This window comes from Thunnus thynnus, chromosome 18, assembly GCF_963924715.1.
Source record: "Thunnus thynnus chromosome 18, fThuThy2.1, whole genome shotgun sequence".
NCBI classification, from domain to species: Eukaryota; Metazoa; Chordata; class Actinopteri; order Scombriformes; family Scombridae; genus Thunnus; species Thunnus thynnus.
Genome location: NC_089534.1, coordinates 16,881,575 through 16,903,063, shown reverse-complemented (window position 1 = coordinate 16,903,063; position 21,489 = coordinate 16,881,575). Strand labels below are relative to the sequence as shown.

Below are 21,489 nucleotides of genomic sequence, written 5' to 3'. Positions count from 1 at the left end.
GAACTGTATGCTTTGTCATCCCAGATGACTGAGACAGATAAGTTAAAAAGAAACAAAAAACACAAGCTGATCCCAAATAGTTCAGTCTGCTTTAGGCTATTTCATCTTCATCATAACTGTCACATTTTTCCCATATTGCCTTTTGCTATGTAGCCCTTTCCATATGTAGTCTGCACTGTGGTGGTGCAATAGTTATTAGATTTTCATTCAAGCAAACAAACACTTGCATTCATGCTTGGTTGGTGCGTGGGTTGCTTCAGAGTCATGAGGTCATGCTGGCTGTGGCTGACATAGCTGATCTGCTTGGGTGGAACGGAAAGGCTGTTCCTGGTTCATGGAAAACTTATTGGTGGTGTTGTCAAAATTATACTCGTGATTTGTTGGCACAGGTGGCAACGACTACTGGGAGATACACATTTTATGTATTCACCTTGACACTGACAGTAAATGACCTTAAAGATTGGTTCACAATTTTTCAAGTCTGTCTTTAAACAACAATCAGGAGCCCAGATGGACATTTAAATAGGTTCTACTCGCTGTAATCATTCCTCCTGTTTATACTGACCATTAGAAGATCCCTTCATAATGCACTTACAATGTAAGAGATGGGGAGCAGTCCCTGTTTTGAGCAAAAATGTAATTAAAAGTTTACTTGAAGATAATATGAGGCTTCAGCTGTCTGAGTTAGTCAAATAAAGTGGATCTTCCACGGTTACAGTATTTTCAGTAAAAAAATTCCCTCTCTATGTCTGGATGGACAGTGTTTTCCTGTTCAGCTGCAGTGGAAGGATCATAACAAAAAGAGGAAATTTGGCACTAAAAAAACTGTAACTTTGATTGATTTGACTCACTCGTACTTTTTTGTACAGAATGAGGGCTCTTGATTTTGGCCCCCATCACTTCTATTGAAACTGCATTAAGAAGGGATCTCTTAATGGTCAGTATGAAGAGGAGTCTGATTATAGCAAGAAAAACATGTGTCATTGGTCATTTGGGCACTTGACTATTGTTTAAAGACAAGCTTGAAAAATTGTAAACCTATCCTTAAAGGCCTTACTTTACAAAACATGTTCTTTAGGAAACCCAGTGACTTGCAGTTTGGTAACATTTTGGCCCAACAAGTTACCGGTATCATCATTTTTCATGATGCAAGGTCTCTATTCTTTCCACATAACACAGGGTAAAGGGAGGCTGAGCTTAATAAATAGTCTCACATCACGTCAGAGTGAATCATATGAACAATTAGATGAAAATTAACCTTGTGTCTGACACATTGACATCACACTGATATGATGTTATATGTTAATTATAGTGTCTTGTCTCTAATAAATAAACAAAGTAAAGTAAAATGAAATACCACCACTCACAGTTTCATTGCCATTACTGATTTTATTAGCAGAAAATGTAGACTATTTTTAGTAAAAATTATGAAAAAATAAGCACAATATTCCTGGGGAAAATGAATGAAACACATTATTAGCAGTTTGTTGTTACACATTACATTTCCAGAAAGCCAACTGTTTACAAAACACAGCCTTTATTGAAGGCCCAGCCCATTAAATCTGTTGATCATATAAATCTGAAGCATTTTACATACTTGGATGAAGATAGAGATTAACATAATCATAATCATAATCATAGATTAACAATTTCTTTTTACATTTTTGAGTTGAACAAAAAAAAACAATTTGAATTCACAAGGTTTTCATATGACACTGTCAATATGCATCAGACCTAAAATATAAAGTGTCATTACATGGAAAAAAACAATTCTGTGTCCTTTGGTTTTAAATTGGTATATCATAAGAGGAATCATATGTAAGGTGAGAACAGAGCCACAGAATATAACTGTGCTTTTGGCAAAGTGGGTTCAACAGTTAACTTCCTTAAAAGAAGACTGCTGAGAGTTGGAAAAATAAGTGTAATGAGTAATGAAAGAGATGGTAAACTGAAAGGACTGCTGTGTGATTCATCACATGCAGACGTTTGACAAAAATCCAGAGAAAAACTGTAACACTGTAAAACTGTAACATGACATGAAATACAACTTTATTTTGAGCTCTACTCTGGTGAAAAGCATTTACAGAAAAATGTGAGCACGCTTTAAAATCCGACATCCAATCCATGAATAATGTGACTTTTGTTTTCTGAATTATGTTGATATAGTGAAATATGGTGACCAAAGTCCCTTTATGCAATATCTTTTTTTTAGAAATTATATATCAATCTCATAAAAGGCCTACAAATGTACTGAAAAATGATAAGAATGATAAAGACAGATAACACAGTAAAAAAATAACTAGTCAGTAATGTATAGGCCATTGGAAATCTATGAGAGGTTGAGCTGGTTTTGAGGTATTCTGTGTTTTGGCTTAGAGGTCCAAGGACTTGCTGGAGCACAAAAAGAAACATGTTGGCCTTTGTTAGTTTTGTACAAAATGAACTTAAAAACCGAAGACAATGTTTATAATGCGGATGTATGGCAATAAAAACAGAAAGCGGTGCTCTCAAGATGCTTATTCAAACTTAAAAAGAGGCCAGTGGGATAGTTCAGTCATTTCTAAGCAAAGTTCAGGACGCACCACTCTATTGTGCATTCAAAGATTTTAGCTCAGCTTCAGAACTCAAGAAATATCTCCATGGATGAGTTCCCCCTATGTTAAAGCACAACACAGTCCAAAAACCTTAGTATTTCTTTTTCTTTTTAGATGACAGGAAAGCCGAGGAGGACACAGTCATGGAGGAAAACATGAATAAAGGCTCTATTAGGACTGGATCCTATGACCAGCAGCAACAGCTTCTTTTTGTGTGGCTAATTTTGTTATGGCAAAATGGTAAACCAGTAAAAGCAATATGGCTGGACTGTGTCCTCCTCTACCTGCAGTTTTTTTAATCCTAAAAGTCCCCGTCAGCACTCAAGGTTGCAGGGCTTCAAACTGAACCCCCCGTTGGTCTCTCTCAGCTTCTCCTTGTGTCTGGCTTGGACAAGACCAAACACAACTCCTGCCAGCGTCATGCGTCCTCCTGTCCGTCCCCCCGGGCGGCCATCTGTTGCAGAGTTGGCCCTCTTACTGCGCATGGTGCTGATGAAATAGGTGCGGACTTTTCCCTGGCGCTCGCTCACCTACAATGACAGCAGCGGTCAGACTTCCAGATGGCCTTTAAGCATCTATAGATATACGGTTACAATATTGTAGTATGTACACTAATGTTTCATGCAGTAACGTCCCTGCACTCCTTCCTCTTGAAGAAGACTCTCAATGCAACCTGAGGAACCAGTGACTACACCTGTCCCTGTATGATTTAACTGGGGTTTTTTTTTCCACCAGTAGATGTCCCCCTTGGTTTTCCTTTCCTCAGTTTATTACTACACTTGCGGTTTAGCAACTGCTTTCACTGCTTTGCATCTAAGCCCATGTAAACCTGTCAAATCTCTTGGACCCTGACACAGGTGTCTCCATAGTTACTTTGACTGATTAGAGCTCTCCTCTAAAGGTGGATATACTATAAGTTTGTTCAGGTCCCAAACCTTTCTCATGGTAGAAAATCTGACATGTCATGAAAGAAAAAGCACACATATAATTACTAACATCAATAACAACCAATTTTGATTCTGTCATGGGCCCTTTGATGGCTTACTGGGAGACTTTAAATTGAACAGAGCCATCATTAATGTTATAAGCTACACCTGTGTTTTTCCTGCTATAACAAGTCAAAATGTCTGCTGTGAATAGTGTGTATCAAACTCAACTTTGCACAGTGCTGTATATGTAGGGGCATAGGTGACAGGAAATGGTAGGCACAGATGGGGGGAGCAAACACAGTTCTCACCAGACCAGAAACAGAGAAACACACTATAACTTGCAGAGTTGGAAACAAACTGGTGTGTTCATGTCTTTGTACAACTACCTCAATAAACAACAAACTAAACTGCAACCGCCAACTAACTGGAAAATCTGTTGTATTGGGTCTGCATTAGATCAGTCCTAGCCTACCTGTGTATTATTGGCAACTGGAAAAACAGACATTGGAAAACTGAAAAATTGCCAGTACTCTCTCTCTCTTCTCCTCTCTCCCTATTTTCTCCTCCTTGTCTGTGCATGCCCAAGCACTTTTGAGAAGAGGTCTAATTAGCCAGAATAACAGGAGACACGTGTGGTTGCACAAGGCCTATTCAACATTGCCTTTAAACAGAACATGTAAGCAAGTGTAAAGTCATACAAGTAGATCATAAACACTGTTATAGCCAACTGACAACAAAAAGCTTTTGCAGTAAGACTCTTCTTTGTTCTGTTTTCAAAAATGATGAATGACTATGTAAATAAAAAATATTATATTTGCTCCAACCTTTTTAAAATATCATAAAATGTGAATGCTAAGATACCAGAAAATGTCCAGTTACAAAGTTGTGAATAACACATCACAGGGCCATTCATTAGTGCTCTTCTCTTAAACGTGACACCATGAGTTTGGCCAGTTTCTTGCTTAGTATTTGTCTCTCAGCCAGCCCTCTCTAAGGGCCTCTTTCGTGCATTGTCAAATTGATTGTCTGTGTTCTCTGAACTGTGTTCCTGAGAGTCTGACAATTAGCTGTATTTTCTCTGACTGCAGTTAAACGTATTCCTCATGACATCTCTGTACTTGGGTCTATATGCCCTGCCTTCGAACCTGACTGAACATTGAACCTTTCCAGAATGGTTCTATAACCATCACGGTTTTAAAAAAGTACTCACAAACACACAGTGCTGGTAAGTAGCAACAGAATGAACAGAATCAGCCTCTATTTGTCAGCTACTCACCCCCTTGACAAAGATTTCTCCACGTAGCTCCAAGATAAAGCCCCACTCTGCCAGGATCTTCCGTGTAGCCTCAGGTACCTGGATGCGTCCACTCACCCCTGTGCTGTCCATGCGGCTGGCCAAGTTCACCGTTGACCCCCAGATGTCATACTGTGGCTTGGTGGCACCAATAACGCCTGCAACCACTGGCCCATGGGCAATGCCTGTTTGAGTCCAACACAGACAACTATTTATTTTAGAGTAGGTCTATGACACAAGAAATCCTTGGAGAAAGTAGTTTATGTTCACTATCCATTGTTTAAATGAGTGTGTTTGTGTGTGTGTGTGTGTGTGTGTGTGTGTAGGAGGTCAGCCACTTGCCCACACGCAGTTGGAAGTTTTTGGCTGAGTGCCTGTTCATCTCTTTCAAGGTCTCTTGCATTGCCAGTGCAAACAAAACCAGCTCACTCAGGTGATTCCATTCATCCATAGAATCCTGAGAGAGAGACAGAGATAGATGGATAGTTCAATACAGAGAGAGAGGATGATAAAGATATTAAAGCAGCAACCAAACATGGGAGTGAAAATGCAGTCACATGTCAACGGAAACAAATAATGTGAACAAGAAGATCTCCCACCTGTCTGTCTGGAGCTAAACCAGAGGCTGCCATATAGCAGCTCCCAATGGTCTTGATCTTCTCCACGTAGTGAAAGTATGACTCCTCCAGCAACTTTTTAGCAGATAACATTTAGAGATAAAGAGATAAAATTATACATTAATCTCATGTATAGCAGCCATGTTGCAATCCCATTTGTTGATAAGTCCTGTGTTGAACTTACACTGAATTAAACACAGCCTAATTTATTTTTACCAGCTCAGTGAAAACAGAATTCACCTAATAGAGAGAATACCACATAAACCCCATATATATATACAATCCACTTTTAAATATGAATGAAAATGTTTTCATTGCTCTTATTTACAGTACTGATAAATATACTGCATATCTCTACCATAGTATTCTGCACAAATTACCCATTATCCTTCAAAAGCAATACCTGATATATGTATATGCTGATATAATGCATATGGTCAAAAAGTAGCCTAATCTGAATCTACTGTACAGATTCGCATACTCACCTCATCAAAGCCGGCAATGATCTCATTCAGTAGTCGGAGGCAGTCCACTCCTTCATGCTTGATCTCTTTCTGCTCAAAGTACTCATTGAACCCCGCGATGGAGGCAAACATAACACCCACTTCATCATAGGACTGGGAGTAAAGCTCCTAAAATGAAAATTGCGAAATAAACATTAATCTTGTATTCTTAAAAAACTATTTGTTTGACTGATTTATGGGCTGATGAATTCAGTATGAAATTTAGTATATTTAGGTGACCCTAACCCAGAAAGTCAATTGTAGAAAACTGGTTTAACAGTGCATCTCCAAGTCTACACAGACTATCTTCAACAATACAAAGACACTCTCAACACAGGCCAGTCCACTCACTACTCACAACACTCGCTCAGCTCCTGTCTCAGTTCTCCCCTGTGTCCCTAATAGAGCTGTCCAACTTCATGGTAAGAATGAGAAGCACCACTTGTGTTCTGGATCCCATCCCATCCAATCTTGTTAAGGACTGTCTCCCAGCTATCTCGTCACTCATTACAGAAGTCATTAACTCCTCCTTCAGCTCTGGTTCAGTCCCCCAAACACTCAAATTAGCTGTTGTCATCCCCATCCTCAAAAAACCTGGACTCAACCCTGATGAGCAATTTCCAGCCCATCTCCAATCTCCCTTTTCTGTCAAAAAAACTGGAACATGTTGTCGCCTCCCAACTCATAGCCTACCTCATCTCCAACGACCTGTTTGAACCATTTCAATCCGGTTTCCACTCAGATCACGGCACTGAAACAGCCCTCCTCAAAGCCACCAATGATTTCCTAACCCCTTCATGGACTCTGGTCACCTCAGCATTCTCATACTCCTTGACCTCACTGCAGCTTTCGACACCATCAACCACACCATTCTTCTCTACCGTCTTGAATACTCCCTCAACATCACTGGTACTACCCTCTCCTGGCGAAAGTCATATCTCATAAAGAGACAACAGTTCATCAGTATCAACAACTGCACCTCCTTCACCGCTCCTCTGTCCCAAGGCATCCCCCAGGGTTCGGTACTTGGTCCTCACCTGTTCATCCTCTGCACGCTCCCCCTTGGTCCCGTCCATTGACATAGTCTCCAATTCCACTACTATGCCGATGACATCCAGCTCTACATCTCCACTAAATCCATCACCATTTCAACTCACTCCACTCTGACCAACTGCCTCACTGCAATTAAATCACGGATGCAAGCCAACTTCGTCAAACTAAACTGTGATAAATGAGACATTATAATCAATGGCCCCAAATCCCTCACAAAAACCATTCACAACTTCTGCCTCACCGTTGATAACTCCACTGTCTCCCTCCCCATAAATCTGCAACCTCTGAGACATTTTCAACAGCAACCTCGAACACCTTCGAACAGATCAAACAAATCACCAGAACTGCATTTTTCAACCTAAAAAACATAGCTTGTCTCCGCCCATCACTCGCCCTCTCTGCTGCCGAAACTTTGAGCCATGCTTTCATCACATCCAGAATTGACTAGTGCAACGGCATTCTTCAGCACATCATCCAAAGTCCTTAGTAAACTCCAGTACATCCAGAACTCTGCTGCTCACCTGCTCACCCACTCCCACTCTGGTGACCAGATCACACCTGTTCTCCAGAACCTCCACTGGCCCCCTGTTCTACAGTGGATCCTCATAAAGCCATCCATAACCAGGCCCCCTTCTACCTCATAGACCTGCTCCACCACCACACAACCTGCGTTCCTCTGATGCTAAACTCCTGTCTCCACCACTCAGAACCAAGCACCAGACCTGGGGCAACAGAGACTTTTCCATAGCTGCCCCTCCCTCTGGAACTCTCTCCCCAAACACATCTGAGGCTGCACTGATCTGTCCATGTTCAAATCACCAATCAAACTCACCTTTTCAGAACTGCTTTTAATGTGTGATTAATGTTGTGTGTCATATGTTTCTAGTGTGTTGTTTTCTATGATCATTTTAACTTATGTAATGTGTCTTTGAGTACCCTGAAAAGTGCTCTATATATAATAAATATCAATGTATTATTATTACTACTATGAGAAATAAATGAACATAAGGGGAGTTGTGCAACCTCACTGACACCGTCAGTGGTGAGGTCAAAGGTGTCAGGGTGTCTGTACCTCATCATTCATGCTCCGGTCCAAGAAGTGTCGTGCCACGTGCACAGGCAGGATGTTGTGCAACAGACACTCATTGTGTTCTCGCAATTCCCTCATGTCCTCCACTTCCTGCTGGGCCTGCAGACGCCACAGGAAGTCCAGTCTGGCAGTGGCCTCCCACTGAAGAGCAAAGAGCAGATACAACACCATCTTAAGCCTGTGTAATTCACTTTCCTCTACCCATACTGTATGGCACAACTAATATCACAATTACATTAAATTCTTATACAAATACAAACCTAATTTCAGCTTAAAAAAGCAAAAACTGCTCTGTGGCTAACAGTACCTGTCGTCCATTGTAGAAGACAGCAACAATAAACATGGCCATTAGAAGGATGGAGATTCCTTTTCTCCTGACATAGTGAGACCTGTGCAGAAGTAAATGAAGAGATGTGGAATATAGAGATTTTACAGAATTATGTATCTAAAGTGGAGGTGTTGAAAATACTCTTAAACTGAGTAGAGAAAGTCATTAAGAAACTTTAAGCTATAGTGACCCACAGTTTGTATTGTGCATACTGTGCACTGACCTGTGCAGCATATCGTGGCGTGTGAGAGCAAGGAAGGCCAGGTGGATGAGGTAGGAGTAGACAGCCACCGCCAGCAGCAACACTGCCAGCTTCAGCAGAGAGTTTAGACGCAGGAACACGGCACAAGTCACCATGGCGATCACGCCACTCAACACAAAGATCTGGAGGGTTAAAAAAGTGAAGGAGGGAGAATGAGGATGAGTGTGTCTTCACGACATGTAAGAAATGCAAATATGGTGAGAAAAGAAAACTCCATGTAATAGCACAAGATATTGTCACTTATCAGAAGAGAGACACGTGAACAAGCCTTATAGAAATAAATGTAATTATTTTTAAATTATTTTTTTGTTGGTAAGATGTTTTTTCATTTGTTTGAAGAAAAAAAAGTAATAAAAAAAACAAATAAATGTTTGTGGTCACATTTTGTTTGAATGCATGGTTGTGAGATTAATGGTGGACCCATAAGATACCATATAAAATGTACAAATTCAAACTACTCATGTCTTTACCTCAGGGTAAGTACAGACGGTGAGTGGACGTGAGGCTGTGGTGGTCCTGTCTATTATGTCAGCCTCCTCTGTGTCCGTGAGAATGCACCATACCTGCACCCAGACACACAGCACAAAACACACAAATCACATAAAAAGTATGTAAAAGCAGAGCGAGGGATGACAGAACAGATTTATATTTAAATAACCTATTCAAGATGTTTTGTATATTTAGGTTATATTTGGATTTTGTGACCAGGGTTTCATCCTGCTTAGGTTGCTCTATTCTGTCAGTTTACATTTTTAAAGCATTATTAGAAAGTAAGGATATTCCAGACAAAAAATAATACTCATCAGTGGTGAGGTGCACCCTCTCCTTTATGCATATGCATTAAAGAAAAGATCATGCAAATAACTGGAGGATATGTAATAACTGTAACTGTGCCTTCCAATGGATTTATTAATTTGCAAGGCCCAGTTTTATGTGCAAAAAAGCACAGCAGGACAAAAAGGAAATCTGTGGCAGGGAAAAAGACATTTGAAAGAGCATTTTCATGTATGTAGATCTGGCCCAGTTTTGTTTAGGCTCTCACCATGTCAGTAGAGACTAGGCCAAAGTTGATGATGATGGCGGTGATTGTGAGGAGGTTGCGGGCACTGTTGTTTTCATGGATCCAGCAGCAGATGTGCTGCAGTGCTGGAGGAGTCCACTTGAACTCTTCTGCTAGGGCCAACAGCAGCAGCAACATGTAGGCCAGCAGAAAGACTGAAAACTGTAGGATGATGGGGAACAGCCTGCTTACAAAGAACAAGGAGGTAGTGACATGAAGATGTTAATCAATGGTAGAATTAAGAAACAAGCGTAAGATTTTGTGAGAATATTACTCGGAAAAAGTGTTGATTAAAGGGGGTGTAGCATGGATAAATTAAACTTTAAATGATCACAAGTTACAATGATGCAAAATCTTAGTTAGGTAAGACCAGTTTAAACTTGAAATTATGACAATATTTTGAGCCAGAAATTGGAGATATTCGATATTATAAGAATTTATCATAGAGTATGTTAAAGCTGCAATCCATAACCTTCACCTTCCATAACCTTGTTATTCTGATAAACGTATAAAAACTGTAGGAAGTGCAAAGGGAGTGAGCTCTGATTCGACAGTGTTGGTTGCTTCCTACCTGGGGGCAGGAATGAGGGCCTGGGCAGCCATGAGAAAGAGGAGCATGATGAAGGAGCAGACCAGGTTGGAGTTGAACATTTCATCTCTCATCTGGGAAAACTGGGACATTCAGAAGAAATCACACAAGAGATCACACAAAGTCTCTGGCTCTGTGGCATTTCAGGTACTTTCAGGTATATAAACATCTATCGTTTATCTCTCACTCATTTGCTCTATCTTTAACTTATTGTCCTTTTACCAAACACACTCTGAACCTGCCTCTATACCTCCGTACCTTGTCCTCGATGTGTGTGTCCTTGAACACCAGGGTCAGTGGAGTGATGTGCTCCCTGTGCATGCACTCGCTGCTTCGAACCTCAATGGCATGTTTGATGCGTTTGTTAATCTCCTTGGAGGTTGAGTGCCATAAGTTAGGTAGTGAGCCGTTCGTAAAGGAGGCCAAGATCTATCAGGAAAGAATATGAATGGCGTGAGATCGATCAGCTCAGTGTTAAGGGACTTCTCTTTCAGTCTTTTATGGTTAAATAATCAGAGATTTATCTTGTGTCATTTTATTACTTGACACTAGATACACAAGACTATAAACACAAAGCCCTGCACCTACACTATTCATGTCAATGACGTTCCCAAAAGGTAACTCTGGGTCCCAGGTTCGGATCGTTTTTTGGACTCTGAGGGGCTCAACGTGGTCAACTTTGTTCTTTTCCTCCTCAGGGCAGATAAAGAAGGTGTCGATGTTGTGTCTCCGTAGAAACTCGCTCCTGTCACGGCCATGACCTTCCTCTGTCTTGTAGATGCCTTGTAGAGAGTCCAGAGTCGCTTTTGAGATGTGGATCCGTCTGGTTGAGGGAGAAAATTATTTATTATTAGTGATCTACAAAGAAATGCTCTCCAATCATCCAATCTTAATAAGGAGAAATCAATAATCAGGGCAGTTTTATTTAGAATGGGAGAGACAAATATATCTGATTGCAAGGCACAAATATTGACAAAAAAATCTGTTAAATGAAAAGTTAAAGTCTTATTGAAGGTCTGAAAAATTATAGATTTGGTCACAACACCACTACATTAACATTGCAAAAATATGTGATAACTCAAGTGGCGATCGATTGTGTTACATCAAAGTGCTACTCTGTTGGCGGCTGGTACCAGCAGAGACCACTCACCCTGGTATCCCCCCCGCCTCCATCATGTTGGCGATGCCCACATCCCAGGACCAGACGTCAAACTGCCATTTCTGCAGGCCCAGCACCCCACACAAGACAGAGCCCGAGTGGATCCCAATCCTCATGTCCATGTCAAAGTTGAGCTGCTTTCGTACATACCTGGTGTTGGTGACCATGTTAGAAAAATTAACTCATGTTGTAGCTTATTGTTTTGATGGTTACTGTTATGTACTGCTATATTAGAATTTAACGGAAGTCTGTTTTTGCACCAAAGTATAAATAAAAATTAAAGTTCCCCTCCATTCAAAAATGTTGTTACTACAGTTGGATGTTTGAGCTTCACTGTGCAGAATGATGTATGTGCAGAGTTTGATACTAAAAGACTGTTTCATAAAAATTAATCAGCTGAAAGTGTAAAGTTTCTCTGTGCTCAACTTAAATCTGAGTTTAAAATGTGAACCTGATTGAAGCATGATTGATGATTTGTGACATCACAACTAGTTTGGAAGCTAATCCTGGTCCAATAGGCAACTTTTCCAAGTGTGATTTGGAAATTTGAAGCCTCCAGAGTACATACAGTACCACTCAAAAGTTTGGACATACTTTCTCATTCAAGGGAAAGTGTGTCCAAACTTTTGACTGGTACTGTACACTGACTTTACAATGAAGAATATATTTCATCCAGCAGTCAAACATTTGAAATGTTTTTCAATGAAGGAGAGGTAGAAAATGCCATTTTAAGGATTTTAACATGGAAGTTGTACTGTTTTTGATTTTTTTTTAAAAAACAAACATATCAGACACACATTATTATTACACACAGAGTATTTTTATAGGTCTTAAAACATTCAGGGAGGAGGGGACCTTTAAGTTTTTACTTTTTTCCTCAGCTAACAGAATTTTTAAAAAATACAGACTTTATATACAGTATGTTCCTATTTCATAATTTGAATTTCTTAATATGATTTAGTCCAGACCCAGAATTTTTATATAATTCTCTTGCTTTTCTTTCTTTAAATGCAAAGATAGTGAAATTAAACTGATGCTTGTTTTGTAGGAGGACAGTATTATAACCCTTCATTGACTCCACACAGTTAAGCTTTGTTAGACTGACCGTATGGTGTTGATCATAGCCAGACCCATCTCAACGCAATGACGGGCATGGGCACGCTGTGGCTCAGGGACCCCTGACACACAGTAGTAACAGTCTCCTAGTATCTTTATTCGTAGGCAGTGGTGCTCCTGTGATATTGAATAGACGAGACACCAGAAAAAATAGAAAATTAATGCTTATTTGAATGGACATGTCAAAAATTTGTTATTTCCAAGAAACATAAAGCGTTCAAGTTTTCACCTCTGCAAGATGATCAAAGCGTCCAAATAGTTCGTTGAGGGTTCGAACCAGAACCTGGGCAGACAGGTTCATGGACAACAGAGTGAAGCCCTTGATGTCTGCGAAAAGGATGCTACAGAGAGAGGTGACAGAAAAGTAGTGGCACACATTTAAATTGTATTTGAGATTTCTGTTGGACCGTTTTGTTCCAGTGAACACTAGGCAAGGCTGGTTGGAAATCTATTTTGCCATTTGAAAAAGATGACATCTAGTCAACATTTTAAAAAAACATCCACAGGGGACTTGTATGTGTGTGTGTGTGTGTGTGTGTCTGTACCTGACATCTTTGTACTGGTGAATGGAGATTTTGTGAAACTCCTGAGGATTCAGTTCATTCTCCAAAGAGCTCATGTCAGCAATCATCTCCAAGGCAACAAAGCGGGGCAGGATTGACAGCACCAGACGCTCCTATTTGGTGAGATAATACTGTAAGATTTAGAGTGTGTGTGAGGAAACAGTGTGTGGTATTAACAGCATGATGCACAAGTCACAGGACAATTTGAGGTGCTCTGATGAAATTTACAGTATGATTATGTTTTCAAATTCTACCCTTTAAGTGATAAAACTAGTGAGGGTTGCTTAAAAGAGCATGATCACTGATCCCCAATGTGCTCACATAATGGCAGTGCCAAGTTAAACATAATAGCACAACATCAGTTTTCACTTTACCTGTCTCTGGTTCTCTTGTTCCAGTTTGAGACGACCTTCAATGCAGCGTCGCGTCTCCAGGAACACCTGTCTCTGTGCGTGGTCTGTCAGGTAGTGGATGAACAAGCCAGCTGTGTTCATACCCAGGTACAGCAGGCCTTTGGCAAACACCTGCATCCAAGAGACATTATGCATTTATCTGCTTTATTTAACCAGGAATACCTAATGCAAGTGGGCTGAAAAAAAGAGGATTGTACATAGGAAGTGGGGTCTTTTTTAACACAACTGGGCCTCGGCACACCTGTGTAGACTAAGCACTGAATGTGAAAGTGAGTGTTCAAATTACACTGCAGTTACTTATTCATAATGTCTGATGTATGCAATATATGTTTGTATGTGACAGAAAAAAAGTTGTTTCCATTTATGTATTTAAATTTGTCTAACAAAAGCCACAGAAGAACTCCAGCGTCAATATAATAAGCACAATAAATGAATGAATTTGAGAGATGTACAAAGTCGAAATACACACATAGAGAAGTATGGTAGACTACAACAGTTATCAATCAGTGTTGTGCATCTGATTTATATATAAATATATATGAGAACACAGAAAAAACTCAGCTCAGAAGGTTCTTTTAATCTATGTAGTATAGAATAGTTTTACAGTAAAGCAATAGCATAAATAAATGTTATCAAATAAAGGATCATTTTTATTCTGATATTGAATTAATAGAAATTTCAGAAATAACACCTGCACTAACACTGGTCAACGTTCTTCACGACTTGAGTTAGTTGATTTCCTCACCTTTTTTAAAAGCATGGCGTCATTGTAGCAGCGCACTATCTCCACCAGGAGGTGCAGTGCTGAGGTGAGTGAACCAGCGCAAATGGCCCATAGCAGAGGTAACGGCAGCAGCGTGTATGTGGCGAACAATGTGAACAAAACGTACCACGAGGGGTCTTTTTCTAGTCCATAAACCAGTCCTCCCAGCACCTGTGTGGTCTGCGACAGCCAGCTCGCTAGGCCGGCATAATGAAGCCACCTTGGGGACATGGAGTCTTTACAGGTTAGCACGAGGATGCACAGTGCTATAGCTAGCACCATGAAAATTCCCGTCAGGCAGCCACGCAAAGTGTCTGTGACGGCCTCGGGGGCCAAAGCCAAGTACAGAACCAATACGTGTAGCTTAGCCACAGCATCGATTATGTTGGTGATGGCTAATGAATTGCGTCTTTGGTGAGAAGAGTGTTGCTGGTAGAGTTTCTCCAGGTCACGGGACTTGAAGGTGTGTCTCAGGGTGGGTATGTAAACGCCACGAATAGTGCGGCCCCAGTGCACAAAGAAGTCGGCATCACTGGCGTAGTCGTTAAAAGAACTCCTGACACTGTTGTGTGTGCTGATGGAACCACGTGACTGGGCAGGCTGGACTCTGAATGTGGAGGAGCGCCGTTTCGTGACTCCGCGTGAGGCCTTGTTGCGGATCTGTCTGTTGATCTCATCCATGTAGGTGTCTGTCACAAAGATTTTGCGTGCTGGCTCCACACCCACCTGTCAAAATGATAGAAAATTGATGTTCACTGTAATATGAGGCACTGTTCACATTCCATATAATTCTCCTAATACGTGATCAGTAGGCTGTAACATTACAGCAATGGCTTTACGACAGAAACCAAACTATTTAGGCCATCTAGAGACTTCTAAATGTGGTCTATGTGGTATGCAGTACTTTATAATCATCACTAAACTTTGCTGTGGACACTGATCTATGAGCAGTACTTGCAAAGACCACTTTAAAGGATTGGATCTGACGTGACAAATGCACTGATGGTCATGGGATAATCAATCACCTGCGCGCTGAGCTCCTGCTGGATAATGATGTGTTTTACAGCATTTTGCCACAGCGTCTTTTTTCGCCGCAGCCCAGGGGACAGTGTCGCGGTCAGACAGGTCGGCTCACGCAGCTCCATAGGGGAGACCTGTGTTGTCTCAGCGAAGGTCACCATGGTGATGAGTGTAGCTGACCTCAGCTGTTGGTCTCAGATCAGGAGGAGGTGGCAGCCTGGAACAGAGGAAATGATATTGCAGGAGATGAGAGAAAAAGGAGAAGAAGATAGCGTCAGTGAAAAACTGTGTGCCATAAAAGGCTTTTCCAACAATATCAACATAATACACACTCACCGGCCACTTAATTATATACACCTGTGCAATCTAATGCAATTCAGTACAACAGCACTGCCATAAATTCTACATTGACAAAGCTTATACATTTTCAGTTTTTGTTGACATTGTCAGAAAGGTGATAATTATACTTTATGTTTATATTGAGGTTGTAGTAGGTGGTGGTGGTGTACTGGAGTGCATTATATTGAAAAGACATACATGAGGGGGGCAAAATATATCTTAAAGGGGCACTCCACCAATTTTATACATGAAGGACAGTTATGGCGAGTACTACTCAGCCTGTGAAAACAGTTGTATAATGTCTTTTGTGACTTTTTGTTAAGACAATAACCCTGATGATGTCATAGTGATGTCATCAGGGTCATCTCAGGTTGGAGACTACAAATTTTAACCTGACTCTTAAACACATTTTTCACCAGCCTGCCAGCAGTCTCTCTAATCTTTAAAGTAAATCATTAAATAAAACACTCATACACCAATACAACACACAATAAAGAAATCACCTGGAAAGCTTGCACTGCTCGACATAATTTAAAAAGGGACCAGTAGAGGTGGAGCGTAATGTCCACAGTAAGTGGCTCTGGTGGGCTGCTGGAGACAATTCTAACTGGGATGTGTCAACCGGGTCCATGAGCCACTTGTCTCACGCCCGTTTTTTTCCCCCACTCCCTATCTTTAAGCAAAGGGTCTATTTTTGCTGGACTGATTCACACATAACGGAAAAAAATAAATTATTGCGACAACACAAATGGGCCTATAGGTTTCCAGCTACCTGCGCATTTTATGGAAATGTTCCTTTAAGCATGTTAAGCCAATTCTTGGTTTTTACTAATTTTGTATCAGATCTTCATTTCTATTAAAAAAAAAGAGACAAGTGATATGAAAATATGACTACAGACAAATACACAAATTGAGCAAAATATTTTACTTTCCTCTCACCTAAACATGGCTCATCCTCAGTATAAAATGGGCACAATTAAATTCAGTTCACTTTCATAAATTTAAGATGTATGATTTAATTGTAAAAGCTATGGAAGAATTTGGTTCATATTGCTGTTTGTTTCCTTCTTAACAATTGATGGTTTGAGATTATTATCTTATTTACCACTACGTCATCTAGTGAGTGTGAATATGTTGCATGTGATTGATTTTAAGCCTGTTGTGGCTCCTGATATAATCAACAAACTGGGCCACACTGGACATGTGTCCAAATACTGTAATTGCGGCTACAGCTTATAAAAGAACTGAATCTCTTATGTTTCAACCCTTCTGAAATTCTGATTCATATGGACAGAGCTGAGTATGCTGCAAACGTTCAGCATGTTGCAATGAGCCACCTGCTAGGCTCCACGTGTTGACACAGTGTGTGCCAGAAGAAAGGCTTTCCAGCAAATTATCTGGTGGCCAGATTTAGACCTGAGCTGGTTAATGCCCAGAGTTAAACTCCTCCAGGTCCTTTTGGCGCTAGATGCAGCTGTCCCACCCTCTCACAGTCTGATTCTCATCAAGACCATGAATCCACACTGCACAGCCTGAATATGATAAAACACTTTGTATTAGAGAAAGCATATTTTTACGCAAGTCATTACGACAGCTGAAAAATAGTGTATATTAAACCTCTGAATGAATGCTATAAAATGGAAACATCTTTAGTGACTCAACTACACAGCAACCATTATAGTTTCTCTGGTGTGGAAGGATATGCTATGCCAGCCACACAGCTGATTATGACACTTATGAGTAAACAATATTAAAATAAAATACAGGCTTATTTTCTATATTTTAGTACGTGTATTTTTGAATTTAGGCTCCCTGTGCGCGATACTCTACACCTATTATGGACAAATAAGAGTTGTGTACAGTTACGAAACTGACCTGCATTGTTTTGCATATTGTGTATCCACTCATGTCCAGCTTTTGCCATATATATTCGGCCAGCATGTCATAATCCACAATTGCTGATTCCATTGCTCAGGAATCGTAGACAGATCTGAAGGTTATTGCATGATCCATAAAAAAGAAAATTAAGCTGAAGGAGTCCCCCCTCTGTTATGCTGTATCCAAAATTTATGAAAAGAGAGCCATGATGTGTAGAGTCGTTCTGGCAGCATTGTGGGTCACCACCTGGACTGTTTTGAAGTGAAGTCAGTAACTGCTATGAAGCAGAGCAGCAGCAGTGAAGAGTGTAAAGAGGATTAATTAGTCAGCAGCCACTCTTGCTGGCTTGTAGTCACTGGCACCAAGACGACGCCAAGATAAACTCAACGCTTTCACTCTTTGGCCAAGTCAACCAAGTCTTTTAAAAGCAGGGTTGCCACTTTTTAATCAAATAGCATTACGATGAGTGCTTTTTCATCAACTCTACTCCAGGCACGTGCACAGATAGACCCCAGGTGGTACTCAAGGACCTACCTGTTTGGCCTCTGACTAGATAAGTGCCCTTTTTTTGCAAGGCATTTTTTTCTATTTTCTATTTTAGTTTTTAAATTTAGCCCATGGTATAAATTATCAAAAGCGAGCTGTAATGCCCGACAACTGCATTTGAGTTCTAACTCTGTGAGATTGCACAAGCACCTGCCCCTCCCTTTTCCACTCCCTTGTCACAGCCACCAGTTAAACCTGCAGTGCAGAACTGTTACATATAAATGAACAGCCAATACATTCAAGCACTTGCCAAACGAGTTCACACAATGCTGATTAAGCCTATCACCGCCAGATAAATCTCTCTGTTTCACACCGTACCAGAGTCTGGTGTTGGGTTTGATGTTCCCGCACTAGCCAGATGAATGCATGAATGCAGACTTCCGGCCGCCAAGCCGGCTAACTTCGGGTTAGCTCTCTGCTAACTTGAAGGGAGATAAAATAATTTAATCCTGCCGCTTTTCTAGACATTCCAAATGTTATTGGACCAAATGGATCAAATAATCAATCAAATTAATCAATAGTGAAACGAGCCATTTCGTGGGGGTTGTGTGACACTCATACAATTTATTCACTGTTTTACAGCCGCAACAGTAGAGACGGACATAAGCATGTGTCGACAAAAGGGAAAAGAAAAGTCCCACATTCCAGCTTAACTCTCCCTGACCTGCCTTCATTGGTGACAGTCAGGTAATGATGGTGTTTGCCCTAAGCATTGGCATTGTTTGTCACTGTTGTGAAATTAAACCACTATTTAAACATCTCAATACAGCCGAACTTACAGTAGGATAAACCCCATAACAAGCAAGCTAGTCTGGCGTAAAATACCATCGTCATTGAAAACCAGTGAACTCCGGTAGGCTAGTTAGTTCCTTTGTCAGGCAACTGAAACAAATAAATATTGTCTCCTTCTTCCTTAGCTTTTGTGTCCTCCTCTCCTCTCCTCTCCTCTCCTCTCTTCTCCTCTCCTCTCCTCTCCTCTCCTCTCCTCTCCTCTCCTGTCCTCTCCTCTCCTCTCCTCTCCTCTCCTCTCCTCTCTTCTCCTCTCCTCTCCTGTCCCCTCCTGTCCTCTCCTCCTGTGTCAGCAGCTCTTCTGTTAGCAGCAGTATTCAGGCTCCAAGGACTTTTGGGGGAGACAGGCTTTAAGATGTCACCGGAGCAATTAGCTGCAGGCTCTATTAAAGGTTCTATAACCGCGGCCTGTGTAGAAGGGACCTGCTCCGTATGTAGACATGAAGGTCTCATTCTAAGGTAACGGAAACACAGCGATTCTTATTTTCGGGTGATTATACACTAAATAAAACATACTTATGAATATTATATTCCATTTCTGCAAATTCCGATCTGCTAGATGCCACTAAAGTCTACATACTGCACCTTTAAATCACACTCTGCCAGCCATCTTTAAGGTGATATGACCCCCTCTTCTTCCTCTTTCCATCCCGTCTCTGTCGGTAGTTTCCTCTCTGGTTCAGCTGAAGCAGGACGAGACTGATAGTTTTAATTTTTATTCTCTGATAGTTTTCCACCCTGAGAAAGAGTCTGAATTTATTGGTGAACATGACTCAAAGGTCAACCTAATGGACTTTTACTTCCTGAATGTAAAAGTGTAGATCAAGTTCAAGTTGATTTTATTCTTATAAAACTGCAGGATTTGTTATGATGAGACATATTTTGACAGTTTGATTCCCTATTGATTATAAAATTGATCAAAGTTGCCCTGGTTGGTTCTTCAGTTCACTGTGTGTGTGTGTGTGTGTGTGCATGTGTGTGTACATACTGCAGCAGCATTATCGCTGCACTGCCTGCTCATCAATGAGACGACCCAACAGACATGTAATGTGAATTCATCTTTCAGTTATCACTGCCTGTTTTTTTCCCTTGAGCACCTGCCCCCCAAAATGTCTGTGCACGGCCCTGCTCTACTCGAACATCATCATAAAAGGAAAGTAGGGGTGCTGCCTCTTCATTGCCTAAATACTCTGGGTTATATCACTTTATGTCTGTGCAATTAGAGACACAAGGGTGAGTAGTTCTTTTCAGGCCGTGTACAGTTAAACACATTACCTCAAAGGCCAACGAAACCAGGCTGACTGTAAAAATAAGTAAGCTGAATCATGTCCCTCCTGGTAACAGTATCCTGAGGTGATTCAACACGGAGCAAGCTAATGGAGCAACACCAACGAAAGAGGCTGTTGCTGAGCAGTTGAAATCAGGTGTTTCTGAGTAGGCATAATAAACTATTACTCATCTATCTGACTCATATTTTTAAGATGCAACAATTGTGATTGTTGTACAGAATGAGCTTTGGGATATGATTAAAAAAACACACATTGAATTATGCATCTGTTAAAGACTATGTTTGTTAATTTGGACCTGAAGGAAAGGTTCACCATTTTTCAATGTGTTTCACACATCTTCTTTCCCATCAATTATAATTGTGCATTACACAACTTCATCAATAGCTTCTCCGTGGCTGCTAAAACCTGAAAACAGAAAGATCATCAGATATGTCTCTGTGTTCCAGTGACAAAAACAAACTATGCTTTCCTCCATGTTTTATTGATGTTATTTCTCTTAGCTCTGTCCATGCAGGAAAAACATATTAACACACTCAAATGAATAAAAATTGACTTAGAATAAACTTAGTAACTCTTCATGAACAAACTTTATCAAGGTTATGTCAAAAAATGGTGAAAAATGTCAATCACTGTTTCCCAAAGCCAAAGGTGCAACCTAGAATGTCTTTTTTGTGTCAATCAACAGTCCAAAATCCAAAGATATTAAGTTTACTGAACATTTAAAAAGCTGGAACAAGAGATTTTTGTATTTTTTCTTTAAAAAATCACTCAAAACGATTAATTGATTATCAGAATAGTTGCTTAATTATCTGTCAATTGACTAATCGTTTAATTGGCTAATGATTGCAGGTGAAATTTAGTGGCATTGTTGGATACTGTTTTAGTATTGAAATATGCATCTTAATGTTGTTATAACAAGTTATTCTTTCACAAATGAGTTTGCTTAAGTTTTTAAGATAAACCAGACAGAGTTGAGAAATGTACCTGTTGACGGTATATTTTTATCAGCTTTAAACATGACATAATCACAACATAATGATATAAAGATCATCAACATAAGTCAGCTCAGACACAGATCAAGAGAAGAAAATATCAGCAAGAACAACAGGTGTGGTGAAGCAGACCTCAGTATTGATGATGATAACTTCTTACTGGGCTGATAGCATCAGCAGGACTTTGATCCTTATGGTTGTAAGCTGGTTAAAGTTTTTGAGACTTGCTTTGCTAATTGTGTCCAGGCAACGCACAAAGCCCCTAAGACTGATCTAATGAGTTCCCATCTGCCCCAACGTGAC

General features: G+C 40.5%; 1 protein-coding gene across 1 annotated transcript; it reads right to left on the bottom strand.

Moving 5' to 3' along the window:
• Positions 1–1,369: 1,369 nt before the first annotated feature.
• On the bottom strand, positions 1,370–18,095 carry si:dkey-206f10.1 (adenylate cyclase type 8). The gene is made up of 21 exons (XM_067572830.1): positions 17,568–18,095; positions 15,359–15,570; positions 14,316–15,059; positions 13,532–13,681; positions 13,140–13,270; positions 12,824–12,935; positions 12,584–12,711; positions 11,470–11,628; positions 10,908–11,142; positions 10,578–10,748; positions 10,302–10,402; positions 9,713–9,914; positions 9,141–9,233; positions 8,632–8,792; positions 8,388–8,469; positions 8,063–8,221; positions 5,920–6,066; positions 5,417–5,509; positions 5,160–5,274; positions 4,800–5,002; positions 1,370–3,124 (listed from the first exon to the last, which is right to left on the bottom strand). The coding sequence occupies exons 2-21, from the start codon at positions 15,512–15,514 to the stop codon at positions 2,909–2,911; spliced, it is 3,558 nt and encodes a 1,185-aa protein (XP_067428931.1). The 5' UTR covers positions 15,515–15,570; positions 17,568–18,095; the 3' UTR covers positions 1,370–2,908.
• Between the last annotated feature and the right edge of the window lie 3,394 nt (positions 18,096–21,489).

Coding starts and splice junctions, on each gene's coding strand:
- si:dkey-206f10.1 (XM_067572830.1), bottom strand. CDS start 15,514: ATGGTGACCTTCGCTGAGACAACACAGGTCTCCCCTATGGAGCTGCGT. Junction 12,936..13,139: donor CACCAGTACAAAGATGTCAG/GTACAGACACAC, acceptor CTCTCTCTGTAG/CATCCTTTTCGCAGACATCA. Junction 9,915..10,301: donor GCCCTCATTCCTGCCCCCAG/GTAGGAAGCAAC, acceptor CTTTGTAAGCAG/GCTGTTCCCCATCATCCTAC.